Here is a 14,513-nt window from a genome sequence, read left to right as displayed (position 1 = left end):
TGGAGGTAAGTGGCACTCCCCCTCCCCTCCCCGCCCCATTGTGGCTCTCTGGAGATAATTACTGGGCCTTGTAGGTTTCCTGGTCGGCTCTCTGTTGACTTATCCGGTGGCTTAGTCCCGGGAAGCGATGAAGAGAGAGGAGAACCGCTAGCTTCAGCCACTCATTCCTTCCTACAAATGTGTTTTGAGTATCTGTTATGGGTTAAGGACTGCATTAGGTCCGAAAATGTAGACATGGATAAAGATGGGTCTTAATATAAAGGAGCTTAAAGTTAATGGAGACATATACCAATGACTTGTATACCACGTGGTAAGGGCTATGATAGAAGATTTGTTAAGACCAAACAGGAAAGATTTTTTGGTAAATTCTAAGGCTTCCTCCCAAAATTTAGAGACAGTAGGACAGGTGCATTCCTTACAGTTCTGAAGAGTTCCTCTTCAACGCTTTTAAGGCACCCAAAAGTTGAAAATCAGCTAGTCTATGGCGCAGGGGACAAAGTATTCAGAATAGTTCATCTAGATTGTCAGTCCACAAAAGGTTTGTTCTTATTTTATATATCCTCTCTTGTGGAGCAAATCTCTTTAGAGGACGTCCTCAGATAACGTGAATGTGCATCTCTTCCTCTGGCCCCTTTTGTCTTCGCAGATAATAGATATAAGAAAAAAATCATTAGTGCTGTAATGGGATAATAAGAGAGTAGGAGCCCAGTGCTTTTATTAATCCTCAGTATTTTGTAAATAATACTGTGAAGGCAGGATTGAAAGACTGCCGTCTGAACAAATTGTTCCAGTGGTAACAGTAAGTGCTATTGAACCTTGAGTAGTATGACAGCGTGATTAAGAGTCTGGGATCCACAGTCAGGGTTTGAATCTTAATCCACTAACTTGGTGACCTTGAGCCTCATGTGTCTATAAAATGACTCTAATAAAAGAAACTCCCTCCAGTATTACTGTAAAGGTTAATGGTACAAGCCATGTCAAGTGCCTAGCACCGTGTACATGGCAATAAATGATGAATGAATGCTAGCTTTTATCTTCACAATGATCTCACTCTCCCAGGCAATCTCTCCCATTTGCAGGCAACTCTTGAGCTATTGAAGGATGGGTAGTTTCGATGGAAGGAGAACCTATTCCCTTCTTTAAATTCCTTTTGCCTCGATTGCCTCAGACCACGTGGGTTCTCCCCAAATATCCGTAGTCAGGAGTCAGTTTTTCCTTGTAATTGAGTTTGGCTTTATTTGATTATTTACTAAATCATATTTTCAGGCCTTAGAAATAAAGCTGTGTAGTCCTAGTCTTGTCTTTGCGAATTTTACAAGTAAAATGTTCTTTGATCATCATGAGGGGTGCTCATCTTGGTCTCCTGGCTACCACATGTTTTTGGTGTTTATGTTTTTGATGTCTTGTAATTAGCAGTAGACTTACTTGGTTGTATTTGAATGTAGGGCAAAATCAGAAAGTTAATTTCTCCGTGATTATAAGCAAAAAATTGATCGGTTTTCTGTGCCCTTCATTTAGCGTAAGTATTTTATTCAGTCAGTCTGTTTCTTTATAGAGCAGTGTTACTCCTTGGATATTGACTAGAGGCAATATTTTTATGGGTGATTATTTCTTATCAGATTTACCCCCCAAAATCACTTATCTGTGTAATGTCTTCATAGGCATGGAAATATCATAAGATCAAATAAAAACAAAGCTGGTTGAGGTAATAGCATTTGTTTTAACTCCAGCTACATTCCATTATACCCATGTTTTGTCTCACTGCCCATCACTATCATGCATACTTAATAATGTGCTTAATGCCTATTTAGAGAACAAGTACATTTTGTTTTATAGTATCATCGAGAAAGGAGAAGAACACTGTGGAGATCTAATTGAGGCCCACAAGGAATGCATGAGAGCCCTGGGATTTAAAATATGAAATGGTAAGCTTCTTGCTTCAAATTTGTGTATTGCTTTACAGATTTAGCAACAGTTGGGCTACATTCTCTCTGAAAGGTAGTTCACCTGGTTAATCTAAAATGCTTAAGTATCAATTTGAAAAAACCATGATTTTTCAGTTCCCAGTGAAGGGAGTAAATTATGTCAGTAAAGACAGGCATTTAGCAGATTGGGGAAGGGGAGAATTGAGCTTTTAAGAAAGGGTTTGACAACAGTCTTTAGGTCTCATGGCTTTAGGAAAATTGTCTGACTGAAGGAACTAAAAGAAAAATATTCTTTCTTGTTTCTAATACTGTGGGACTTCAGTAAATGCTTTTTTTTTTTTTTTTTGAGGCAGAGTCTCACTCTGTAACCCAGGCTGGGGTGAAGTGGCCCAGTCACAGCTCACTGCAGCCTCAACCTCCCAGGCTCGGGTGATCCTCCCCTCTGCCTCCAGAGTAACTGGGACTACAGGTGTGGGCCACCATGCCTGGCTAATTTTTTGTTTTGTTTTTTAGAGATGGGGTTTCACCATCTTGCCCAGGCTGATCTCAACCTCTTGGACTCAAGCAGTCCTCCTGCCTTGGTCTCTCAAAGTGCTGGGGTTAGAGGTGTGAGCCACTATGCCTGGCCAATGAATGCTTTTAAGTAGGGAGTAGGTATCCCATGGAAGTATTGCTTTCTGAAAAATGAAAATGGAATTGTAGTTATTTCTTTTGTGCCGTGCTTTATTCGAATAAAACTAAAGCCTCAGGCCAATTTTTTTTTTTTTTTAATTAAAAGTAAACTTTAATGTCAAAAATGCAAACTTGGGGAAGACAGAAAAGATCACACACACTGCTGTCACTTCACACTTGGAAGGTTGCACAGCAGCTGGGCAGAGGCACTCCTCACTTCCCAGACAGCGGGGCAGCTGGGCAGTGGCCGTCTTCACTTGCCAGGTGGGGCGGCAGCTGGTCAGAGGCGCTCCTCACTTCCCAGACAGGGCGGAAGCCGGGCAGAGACGCACCTCACTTCCCAGACAGTGGGCAGCTGGGCAGAGGTGCTCCACACTTCCCAGACAGTGGGGCGGCCCAGCAGAGGCGCTCCTCACATCCCAGACGGGGTGGCAGCCAGGCAGAGGAGTTCATCACTACCCAGACAGGGCAGCAGCTGGGCAGAGGCGCTCCTCACTTCCCAGATGGGGTGGCAGCCGGGCAGAGGTGCTCCTCACTTGCTAGATGGTGGGCAGCCATCCAGAGGGGCACCTCACTTCCCAGATGGGGTGGCTGGGCAGAGGCGCTCCTCACTTCCCAGACAGTGGGTAGCTGGGCAGAGGTGCTCCTTCCTTCCCAGACAGTGGGCAGCCGGGCAGTGGCACTCCTAACATCCCAGATGGGGTGGTGGACCTCAGGCCATTTTTTAAAAGAACTTGGAACTCTTAATCCAAATTTAAGTGCTAAAAGGGACCTTAAGTAATATGTGTCCAACAGTTCCACAAACAAATGATATTCTTTTGTTTGGAAGCTCTTTCTTCAGTTATCAACTTAGCTCACCCCCCACCCCGCACGCCCCCTGTACTCAGGTCTCTTCAAAAGTCTGCTTATTAGAGAGGCTTTCCCTCACGCCCCATGTAAATTACATCCCTTCCCCATCACTCTATCATGGTGCTGTCCTAACGGAGCTTTCTGTGAAGATGGAAATGTTCTGTATCTGCACTCGCCAGTCTGGTAGCCACTAGCCTTATGTGGCTGTTGAGCACTTGAATTGTGGCTGGTAAGACTGAGGTACTGAATTTTTAGTTTTTAACAATTTTAATAGCTACATGTGGCCAGTGGCTACTCTATTCTATACACTGTCACTTGCATATTATATGTATTTTTAATTATCTCTGTTGCTTCACGGCAGCTAGAATGTAAGCTCTGAGAAAGTAGGAATTTTCTATTTCATTGACTGTCATATCCCCACCACCTATAACAGTGCCTGGCTTATAGTAGGTGCTCAATGGAGGATTGTTCAATGAATGAATAAATAAGGAAATTAAAGCTAATGGTTATGAAATGACCCCCAAGGTGGGTTGTGCAGTATCAGAACTGGAGCCTCAGTCTCCAGGCCGATTCCCTCTGCTTTTTGCCCCTACCCTAACTTCCACACCACACTACCACTTTTAACTTAATAACAGCTGAGAGATAATGCCAAAGCCACATGCCAATATATTAGTACTGGAGAGCCTGGCTTCTTTCCCTTGCACCTCTTTCCTGCCTCTTTGGAATTTCACATATGGCCAGTCTTCCTCACTGAGCTATAAAAAAGAAGGGATAAGGAACTTGTCGCAAGCTGATAAGAAGTTACTGTGTAATGGAAAACAGTCTAGGCTGAAAGTCCTGAGGCTTTATTTTTATTCTTTTGATGTTTAGTTTAGCATGTATTCACTTCAGCTACATTTAGCTTCATCAAGACATTCTTCTGAATTTCACATATTATTTATAAAAAGAGAACCATAATACATTTTGTGATTCTATATATAGTATGGTGTATCTTCTGTTGTGTATATGATATGCTTAAGTAGCTTTTAGACTAGATGGTTATTTAAAGAAATGCCGTAATGAACTATTTTGTAAAATAAGTAAATTTGAAGGGGAATGTGTTCTTAAAAAGTATAAGTGTACTTTATTAACTATTTTTAAAGATGCAGCCTCAACATTTGTACGTGGTTTCCTTGTTCCTGATCTAAGTCCCTCATCAGTTGTGTAAACTGTAGGCTTGTGCTGAACCTGCCTTGATAAAAAAGAGTGATTAAAAAAATGCTAATTTTAGGAATATCAAAAGCTTATCTTGGACTTCATCTGAACCACAAAGGTGGTACAATTGTTATAAGTGGCATATATTCAAAAGTACCATATGATATCATAGTTTTCTTTATGTTATTGGGGCAGAGAGTGAGAATTATGTCTGTGTACTTCATTTGTGTGTAAAAGAAAACGCAAAAGCTTTAGACTTAGAAAATCTACTGTTTAACTCATTGTTTGGTCTTGGGCAGGTCCTTAACTTTCTGTACCTTGGTTTCCTCATCTGTAAAATGGAGACAATAATACATGCCCAAACTACTTCATAGAGTTGTTGTGATGATTAAATGTAAAATAAATCATCTGTAAAAACCAGAACAGAATAGCTCATACCTTGAGAGTTGTAAATAGCAGACATTCAGTTGAGGTCTGTTAAGTATATGACTTGATTATTATTGAATCCTGGTTACAGGAAGAACAATCTGAATCCATGTAGGACCTTTCTAAGAATTCAAACTGCATGTTCTTCATTTTCAGTGTAATAATATTTTTGGAAGAGGACTGGGTGTTGGATCCTTGTTGGTCCCAGCTGTCCTATTTTCCCAACCTCCATGGGGAAATGGAGGCACAGTGAAGTCAAAAAAGACTTGCTCAAGTTAAGAGTGGATAGTGGTCAAATTACATTAGAGTTCAGATCTTTTATATTCTCCAAATCACAGGCACTTTACACTTCACTCCTTGTACTTAATGAGATTTTATTCCAACATATTCATTTTTAGAATTGCACATAATCTTGATCTTCAATCTTAAAACCTCATTATGAATGCTAATTAGAAAGACTTGTTGCTGAAATGTACAGTTGCATATAACAGAGTAAACAGGCCATTGTCTGGAGGGTGAAATCCAACACAACTGTCTGCATTGCTATAAGATAAACTTAACCTAAATTGGTATTTCTTAGACTGTTAGATCACATTTTTCTGAGAATAGCTTCAAAGGAAAAATATTTTGCAAACTTAGATCTTTCTGGCAATGATCATGAAAGTTCCTTAATTAAGAAACTTTTGTAGATTTTGATGTTATTCCTAAGTAGATCTTAATTGTACCTCGAGTACAGTAGATTGGGAATAAATCTATTATACAGTTTTTATACTTAACGTGAAAGTAGGCTACATTCACCCAGTAGTTCTTACCCAGAGGTGCATCTCAGAATCATCTGAAGAATGTTTTCCAAAATTCACAACTTGGGCCCTGGTCTGCACCTGTTGACTGAGAAACTCCTAGATGATTTTCAAGTGCACTTCTCTTTAACAACTACTGGCTTAAGTTGAAGACGAATAGCAGAGATAATGCTAGACATAAATTATCTGAAAATTTAGTAGTAGCAAAGGCAGAGACTTGAAAACTCAAGAAAAAATGGATATGGTGGTGATTTTAGACAATTTTTTTCTATTTTTTGACTGCTTCTTTTACTGAAAAGAGAAATTACAAGAACCTAGAACCTCATTAGAAATATAAGAAGGAAATGGATGGCTACTGTCTTTCTGCCTTTAGGAGTCAGAAGAAGCCTAAAGAACCCATTTTGGAGACTAAAGTTATTGAAAGAAATTAAAGGACTAGTACTGAGTAGTGGCGATACTCAATATTAAGTTTAACAACTTAACAGTTGGGTGCTTAAAATATGCTGAATTTTACGCACACACAAAACTGATTATGTATGAAAATATGATGCCAAGATAATCCAGAAAGAGTAATTTCTGCCATTCAAACGTTTATTCATTCAACAGATATTTATTAAGACCCTGGAAAATGCCGAGGGGAGAAAGATTATCCCTCCAGTCAAGGACTTTACATCCAGAGATATAACCAAACAGGTTTAAATCCAGGGTCTTCTACCACATAGCCCCTTTTGATATGTGGTCAGTAGCAAAAGTGGTAACAATGCTATAGGCTGCTATAATTGAAAGGTTGAATGGCTTCGCTTTTGGTTGTCTTTCCAAGCTTTTCTATAAATATATTCTTCCTTTGAGCCTTTTAGAAAAGAGAGAGTTTAGATGTTTATGTCTTGATGTGGTTTATCTTTATCTAAACCAAATGAAGTGAACAGCTAAATGAGGCAAGTATTTGCATTAGACTTGAAGAGTTAGCTACTCCAATTTAATTACCTTCCTACCATTGTTCTCAATCTTCTGGGATAGGCACTGGGAGCAGTGTGAGAAGCCTGGTATTGACTTGACTGGATCAGCAACCCTATCTATGCTACTCTCCCTTTTTGATTTTTCCAAATGAATGTTAAAGGGTTGCCCTTATCTTGCCTTTGGGATTAAGTGAGTAACTTTCCACAGGAAGTGCCTTGGGTACTGAGCTGACCTTCTGCCTTCTACTTTGTGGATCTTTGCCAGGCATACTTGAATCAGCAAAGAGGGGTTTGCAAGTCTTGTTTCTTGAATATCTATAAAAATAACTGCTTTAGCCTTTTTTGGAGGATATTTTTGAGAAATACGTATTTCTCAAACACACATGTATTATTTATATGTACACACACAGAGAGGGAGTTTTTATTTCAAAAACTTTTAAAGAGTAAACAATATCATAATAGTTTCACTGATGTTTTTAGTTAGGCAAACCTAGAATTTTAAAATGTTGATTTTGAATTTTATGACTGATTTGGAATAATTCTGGTAATTAGTTAATTACTCATCTGCGGCATTCATTTCTAGTGGTCTTAATTCCCTGACTCCATAGATCTGGCATGATGTTTGAAATCTGACTTTCTAAAACAAATCTTTTTCTGTAGGTGGTCTGCTGTGTGAATAAATAATCCCTGAAGAATGAAGAAGATTAATTTTGGGAGTTCTTCGATGAACTTTGATATGTGGAAAAAGTATTTATAATTTATTTTTAAAAGAAAGTAAAATATTACTAGTGAAAGATCTTCAGTTGTGTTTCTTTTTGTGTGTGTGTTCCTCATTTGCTTACGTGGCTTTTTTCCCCCAAAGGATATATATCAACAAATCTTGTAACATAAAGTGCTTATGTTCTTATTAGAATGTCATTCTGGGAACTCTGGATATCTGTTGTCAGGAGAAGGCAGATACTGATCTCAACCAATGAAATCTCCAGAATTAGGTGAATAGAAGTAAAATAAATAACCCTTTACCAATTGAGAATCAGTGTGGTAGCCATATCATCTCATTCAACACTTTTTTTTTTTTTTTTTAACTTTCTTAAAGGTAAGAACAAGCCCTTTAGTCTTATTATTTAAACCATTACTGTTTATTAGCTGTCTTTTGGAAAAGTCAGTTTAGATTTTGGATCAGATTAGGTTGATACGGCTTGGAAGATCTCAACTGTTTGGCATTATGAATCTGTACATGGCTAGTTATATTTTAAAATAGACTAGGATTTTAAGTTTTGTGCCTACAGGTTAGACAGTTGTCTCTTAATTAGAAGCTGGCTTAGGCTGGAGACTGAATTGGTACTAAAAGTCACTAATCAAATAGCTCAGTGCTATGCCATGGTGATGCCTGGAGTTGAACAGAGTGTGATTTCCTTAGTATAGCAACCTTGTCATCCTTGTAGCTGCTGATGGGCTAATGAAGTATGATCATATTCTGCTTGTAAAGTACATTGAGTCTAAAATCTCAAGAACAAAAGATACTGAGAACATAAGAAGATATGTAATGTTCATGTGTTGTTGTGTGATGGAAAAAGTCTCTCCTTTATAAAATAAGGAGCTGAATCAGATGATTCCTGAAGATTCTTTCCTAATTCATTAAGAGCATGGCTTTGATGTATGACAGACTTAGGTTCAATAGCTGACTATGTGACCTTAAGCAAGGGATAGCTTTTTTGGGTCTCTTTTTCTCAGCTGAAAAAAAAAAAAAAAAAAGAACAGAAAGCAAGTATAGAAGTAATACCTAACTTACAGGATGGGAAGTACTAATTAAAAATGATGTATACAGAGTATTTGACACTGTTATTAGCATTCTCTATTATTTTATTTTGTTTATATTTTTACTTGAATATTCATTTGGATATACTTTAGTAAGCACTTTTTGATTTACAGACATAATCTACGTGAAGAATAGAATCTTGAACAATTAAGACAGGTATGAACCAACTTCCCACCCAATACAGATCTTTGGCATATGGTTATCCAAACTCTGCTTGAATATGTCCTGGAACTACAAAAAATAAAACAAAAAAATCAATAACCTTATCACCCATTGTTGATTTCTAATATATACTAGTCCAGACTTTTCCTATGCCTTTATACATTTTTTAAAACAAAAATAAATTTTTTTCTGTGCTATATATTTTTAATGAAGCTATAACATTATCATGTTTTGCCCCAATGTATTTTACCATCAGTGAGTATAGGTCTACGGTGTCATTTGTATTGACTGTATAAATTCATCTGTGACTTAACCATAATTTAACCAATACCCTGTTTTTTCTTTTTGCACATTTGGACATCATTCATTAAACAAATACTTCATATAGAGTGTCTTCTGTATGTCATATGCCATTCTAGGAATTGGATCTCAGTCTGGAACAGTATATATGTCAGATAACCTAAATTCTGAAGTTTTGTTTTATTTCGTTGGTTGGTTTAATGGAAACATAATAAGGAAGAAATGTCCTGAAATCCCACCAGTCTACAATAGGACCACTCTTCAACAACATTTCTCTCTCTCTCTCTCCGTGTGTGTGTGTGTGTGTGTATACACCTTTTACTTTTTTTCTTTTGGCTACTCTGATAACACTGCAATAGAAGTCTCCTTATGGAAAGTCTTTACAAGTGTCCTTTACTAATCACTCGGCTAAGGAGGGGCCAGAGGCCATGCATGTTTTCAAGGCTTTGAGTGAGGACTGCCCCCAAATGATCTCTAGAAAAAAAATACGCATTTGCACCTTAGTGTCTCAGAGCACTGATTTCCCTAATCTCTGAGCAACACAATTTTTTACAACTTGCCAGTTTGGTATGCTTGCTTGATTTGTAAAGGACCTGAAAGCACCCTTTTTGGCCTCTGCAACACTTAAAAGTACATCTCACAAGACCCTCTGCCCACCCTTTCCTAGTGCTTGAGTCTTCCCAAAGATGATGTGCAGCAGTTCGATAATAATGGTAAGAGGCATCACCACAGTAACTTGAAAAGTGAAGAACTTGGCCTCCTAGTGGGTAACAACCACATTCTAATGCACCTCTTTGCTAAGCCTTTGCTCTTCACAATAATGACTAAGCTCAATGCGGATATAATCACACTATTCTTTCTAGTCCCCCCTTTGTCTAACCTTGAAATGTTTAACTTGAAGGTTGATGAAGACAGGATCATATCCTTAAGTAAGGCCTATCTTGGGATTACTACATCTTTCACAGGTCTAATGTGATCTATGATGTGATGGAAAAACCATGATCCTTATTTTACAGGTGAGTATAGGTGCTCGGAGAGGTTAAGAAAATCACCCTGATCCAATAGCTGGTAACCTGCGATGTAAGTCGAAGCCCAGTGTTCTTTGGTGTACGAGTTATCCATTGTAAACATCATGTATTTGTAGTTATAAATTCATTTAATGCATACTTAGTGAAGGCCTGTTATTTGCAGGAAACAGCCCTAGTGTTGATAATTCATGTGTGAATCAGACATACTTTTTTTCAAGATGAGAGGCTGTTTGATTCATCACTTGCTGAGGACATACTATATGCCAACTATACAGAGTAGTAGTCAGAGTAGTAAGACAGTCTCTTCCCTCAGAGAGCTATAAGCTAGTGGATATATATATATATAAACCATAGAAATACAAAGTTGAATGCTCAGTGGTATGATGGATATTCCAAGATGCTTTCCTAAACGGAGTGCATGTGTGATTATGCCCAGTATTTATTTCTTTAGGTATTAAAAAGTGCTAGATGTTCCATCTTTGTTGATTATGGTGCTTTTGATAGCAAGTAATAGAAAATCCTCATAAGGAAAACTCACATAGCTGGAAGTCCAGTTAGAGTCAGCTCTAAATGTGATGATATCATAGGATCACTAATTTCATCCAAGACTCAAGTTATTTTCATCTCAGAGCTTTCTCGTCCAGGACTGATGAAGCCCATCATGTGCTTTCTTGTTCAAGTGCAGCAGAAGAGAGAGAAACCATTTCCTGGGCATGGACTCTTAGTCCCTTTTCTAAAGGTCTGATTGAGCCAAATTAGGTTATATGTATTTTTATGGACCAGTAATAGTTACCAACGGAATACCTTATACTGATTGGCTTACACAAGATTCCCCACCTCCACCCCACCCCCACTTAGATCGATGTGCAGGTTTGATATCTGGACAAAACAAATTCTGTCACAATTGAGGAAGAGGTAATTGGATATTGAATAGACAACCAGATTTCCACTGCACCATCTTGTTCATCTAACAGGTCACCCTGAACGGTCAAATTGAGTTTGTAGGAGGAATTCCTCTCATAGTTTACTCAAACTCAAACTTTAGAAAGAAAATTATTAGTAGAGCATAATTCTGATGTTCAGTTTTTATAGAATAAGACAATTAGCAGATGTTCAGAGAACTGTTCCCTGAAGAGTTGTCCTTAGGGAGATCTGAATTAGGATGCTTTCAAAAGCAAGCACTAGAATACCCAACTATGCTGACGCAAGCAATACAGAAAAGTAATTTATCTCCCTGTTAGGAAGTTTGGAAATTAAAAGCTCCAGGTTTGAGACAGTGGCTTCAAGAACTTAGCCTTGGCCAAGTGTGGTGGTTCATGCCTGTAACTCCAGCACTTTGGGAGACAGAGGCCAGAGGATCGCTTGAATCCTGGAGTTCAAGACTGGCCTGGACAACGCAGTGAGAACCTGTCGGTACAGAAAATAAAAACATTAACTGGGCATGGTAGTACATGCCTGTAGTTTCAGTTACTTGGGAGGCTGAGGTGAGAAGATTGCTTGAACCCAGAGGACTGAGGCTGCAGTGAGCCGTGATTGCGCCACTGCATTCCAGCCTGGCTGACAAAGCAAGGCCCTGTCTTAAAAAAGCAAGCAAACAAAAAACCTAGGCTTGTTCTACTTTCCTGCTCTTTATCCTTCTCATCCTTAGGCATATCATATCTCATGACTATGGTAACTTCAAGCATTACATCATCACACAACTGTTCGAGCCTGGATGAAAGGTAGGCCTACTGTCTATCAGGGAGTATGCTTTTTCCCAGAAGCTCCCCCACATACTTTCTCTTACATCTCATTGCTCACATGTCTCCTTTTGTGCCAGTCACTACCAAGGAGAATGAGATACTGTGCTTGGCTTCAACCAATCTTAGATCAGGCTCTGGCAACCTGGGGAAAAGCCCACCTTCCTTAACATATTGCCCAAGCAAAACTAGATTTGCATAAACTAAAGAAAAAGGGGAAATGGCTATGGAAGTCAACCAATAGTGTCTGCTTAAGTTCAACTGGACACTGTGTGTCTGGAGCATAAAATTATGCCTCTGTTTTATTTTAGTATCCATACTAGGAAAGTGTTAGCCTCAAGCTCAGTGTTTCTCAAACTGTATGTGGTGAAGAACCAGCTTTTTTCCCCTCAATTCATCACAGACCAACACCAGGAAAATGAAATAAACCCATACAGATTTTAAAATATACTATACAAACCCAGAATTTTTGTTCAAAGGCCATAGTTCCTCTGTGAAATTGCTATAAAAAAGGTCTAAACTCTCACAATTTCTGTCCTTACCCCAGCGTGAACCAGCATGGACCAGTAACAAACAGTTTGAAGACCAGGCTGAGTTCATGACCACACTTGTTGACTCTGCTGACTTCACAAGCTGGCCCCAGCCTGCCTCACCTGCCCCTTGTCTGCTGCTCCTTTTGATTCACCTACAACAAGCTGTTCTCTGTTACCAGAATATGCCACATATTTTGTTATACTTCTGGAACTGACTTTACAATCTGTTCTTTCTTCTTGGAATGCCCTCCTCTAGCTGGGGAAAATTTTTTAGACCAGATTAAAAGTCACCTTCCCTGTGATGTCTTCTCATGAAAAAAAATATTTTTTTAAGAGACAGGGGTCTCACCACATTACCTAGGCTGGTCTCGAACTCCTGGGCACAAGTGGTCCTCCCACCTCAGCTTCCCAAAATACTAGGATTACAGGCATGAGCCATCACGCCCCCAACCTCATGACTTTTAGTTAGGTTATAGCAGTATAGTAAAAGTCCCTATGGACTGAATTATTTACTCCCTCATCAGTGTTCTTTCTTTGAATCCTAGGTACACTTGTTTTATTGGATTACAGTTTCTGGGTCAGTATCCGGGATAGACTGAAAGTTTCTTGAAGTGATAATTATCTGATTCATCTTTATATCCCCTGTTCTTGGAACACATAGTTTGTCCTGAATAAATGCCTATTGAATTGAATCAACTCAACAAATGAGAAAACTTCTGTTTCTTTCCTTTTTTCTTTCCCGGATGTTTTTTATTGTGTTCTACCTTCATGTTTGTGTATTTCCTTATAAGAACATACCATTTTGACAGATATTTTTTTCTTTCCTTTTCTATCAGATCTGGACTTAAACAAGACACAACTTTTCATTGTTGTGTTCTAATCACAGGTCCTATCCTGTGGGCATCAGTGTCACTATTACTGGAGGCCACGTGTGGGGTTTTTGCACCCATGATTCTCTGACATGTATGCCACCCTAGCAACGTACTCAAATTTCCAGCAGCAATAGATGAGCTTGTATATGCAGACATGTAAACTCCCAAAAGTACCTGGTAGGATGCTATTAATATATTGTAGAGAATATACAATTCAGAGACACACTGACCTGGGCTTTAATCCTTATTCACAGACTGACTAGCTTTGTGGCCTTGGGCAAGTTCCTTAGCCTCTCTGAGCCTGCTTCTTCTATTAAAACAAAAAATAGGTATAGTAAGATAACATGAGAAAACAAAGTTGCTTGTTAGTCCCCTCTGCTGAGACAGCACATATGTGGATTGGCAGGAAAGCAGGCTGAGTGCAGTCTGGGTAGCAGGACAAGTGAACCATAGAGTTAATGGGTCTGCCTGTCTCTTTAATGGGTCAGGGCCAACCTCTTTGGCGGGTCTCCTGAGAAAGATGAGCTGCTTTGAAATTCTATCTTGGGCAGAGGCTTGGTTGCTTCTCCATTTCTGTGCTTCTGACTTCTCTGCTTACAGCTGGCAGGGACAGCTACCCTAGAAGCTCAGGGCCTGCATGTCTGTGGTAGAAGGATGAGCAGCTGCTGCTTGTTAAAGTAGGGGGGTTGCTTGGGAGGCAGGCTAGTGACATAAAAACAGTATATGGAAATCCCCAAACCCCACTGTTCAAATGACTTCAGGGGTCCAAATCATGTCCATGAAGTGGCCTCAATGACATTTCTTCTCCAGACACTCCAGCTGTTTCCTTTACTGATTTTTTTCCTCTTAACTTTAGAAAGGAGGAAATACGGTATATATTTGTTGGTCAGATGATTTTAATTAGGTCAAGAAAAAAATGGCTTCCTTCAACATGCCGTGCATTTTTGTACCTCTGTGCCCTTGCTTCTGCTGTTCTCGCCACTAGAAATGCTGTTCTCCCTTTACCTGCCTGGTGAATTCAACCTCTAAACCTCAAATTAGAGGCCAGCCCTTCTTTGCATCTTCCCTCCCTGATGCCACCCTTCCTTCTAGGCTGCCACCATCTTTCAAACTTAAGTTGGTTGTTGCGCTTCACACACTGAACCGCCTTTGTTTTTTGAGGTCTCTTTACCCTAACGGTGAAAGTTTCTCTTGAGGATCTTTGATCCCCAAATGCTTAGCTCATAAAAGGCACTCAA

At 39.3% G+C, this 14,513-nt stretch overlaps 1 protein-coding gene across 4 annotated transcripts in view; it reads left to right on the top strand.

Moving 5' to 3' along the window:
- Window positions 1-13,110, top strand: part of LOC105510734 (cytochrome c oxidase copper chaperone) — a 13,629-nt gene extending 519 nt beyond the window's left edge. The window contains exons 2-5 of one of the 4 annotated variants that reach the window (XR_001001606.1): window positions 1,837-1,925; window positions 10,120-10,183; window positions 11,780-11,852; window positions 12,418-13,110. Coding sequence is in view for 2 of the 4 variants with exons in the window: in XM_011940633.1 (XP_011796023.1) it covers window positions 1,837-1,921 (85 nt within the window). In the remaining 2 variants the exon portion in view is untranslated. Of the gene's footprint in view, window positions 1-1,836; window positions 1,926-2,278; window positions 2,689-7,482; window positions 7,617-10,119; window positions 10,184-11,779; window positions 11,853-12,417 lie in introns of those variants that run through there. The other 3 variants (XR_001001607.1, XM_011940633.1, XM_011940634.1) reach the window with 3 other exon arrangements.
- The last annotated feature ends 1,403 nt before the right edge of the window (window positions 13,111-14,513 follow it).

The sequence above is a fragment of the Colobus angolensis genome, unplaced genomic scaffold, assembly GCF_000951035.1.
Source record: "Colobus angolensis palliatus isolate OR3802 unplaced genomic scaffold, Cang.pa_1.0 Scaffold190, whole genome shotgun sequence".
NCBI lineage: Eukaryota > Metazoa > Chordata > Mammalia > Primates > Cercopithecidae > Colobus > Colobus angolensis.
The sequence above is the reverse complement of the archived record's forward strand: the minus strand, read 5'-3'. Positions and strand labels throughout refer to the sequence as shown.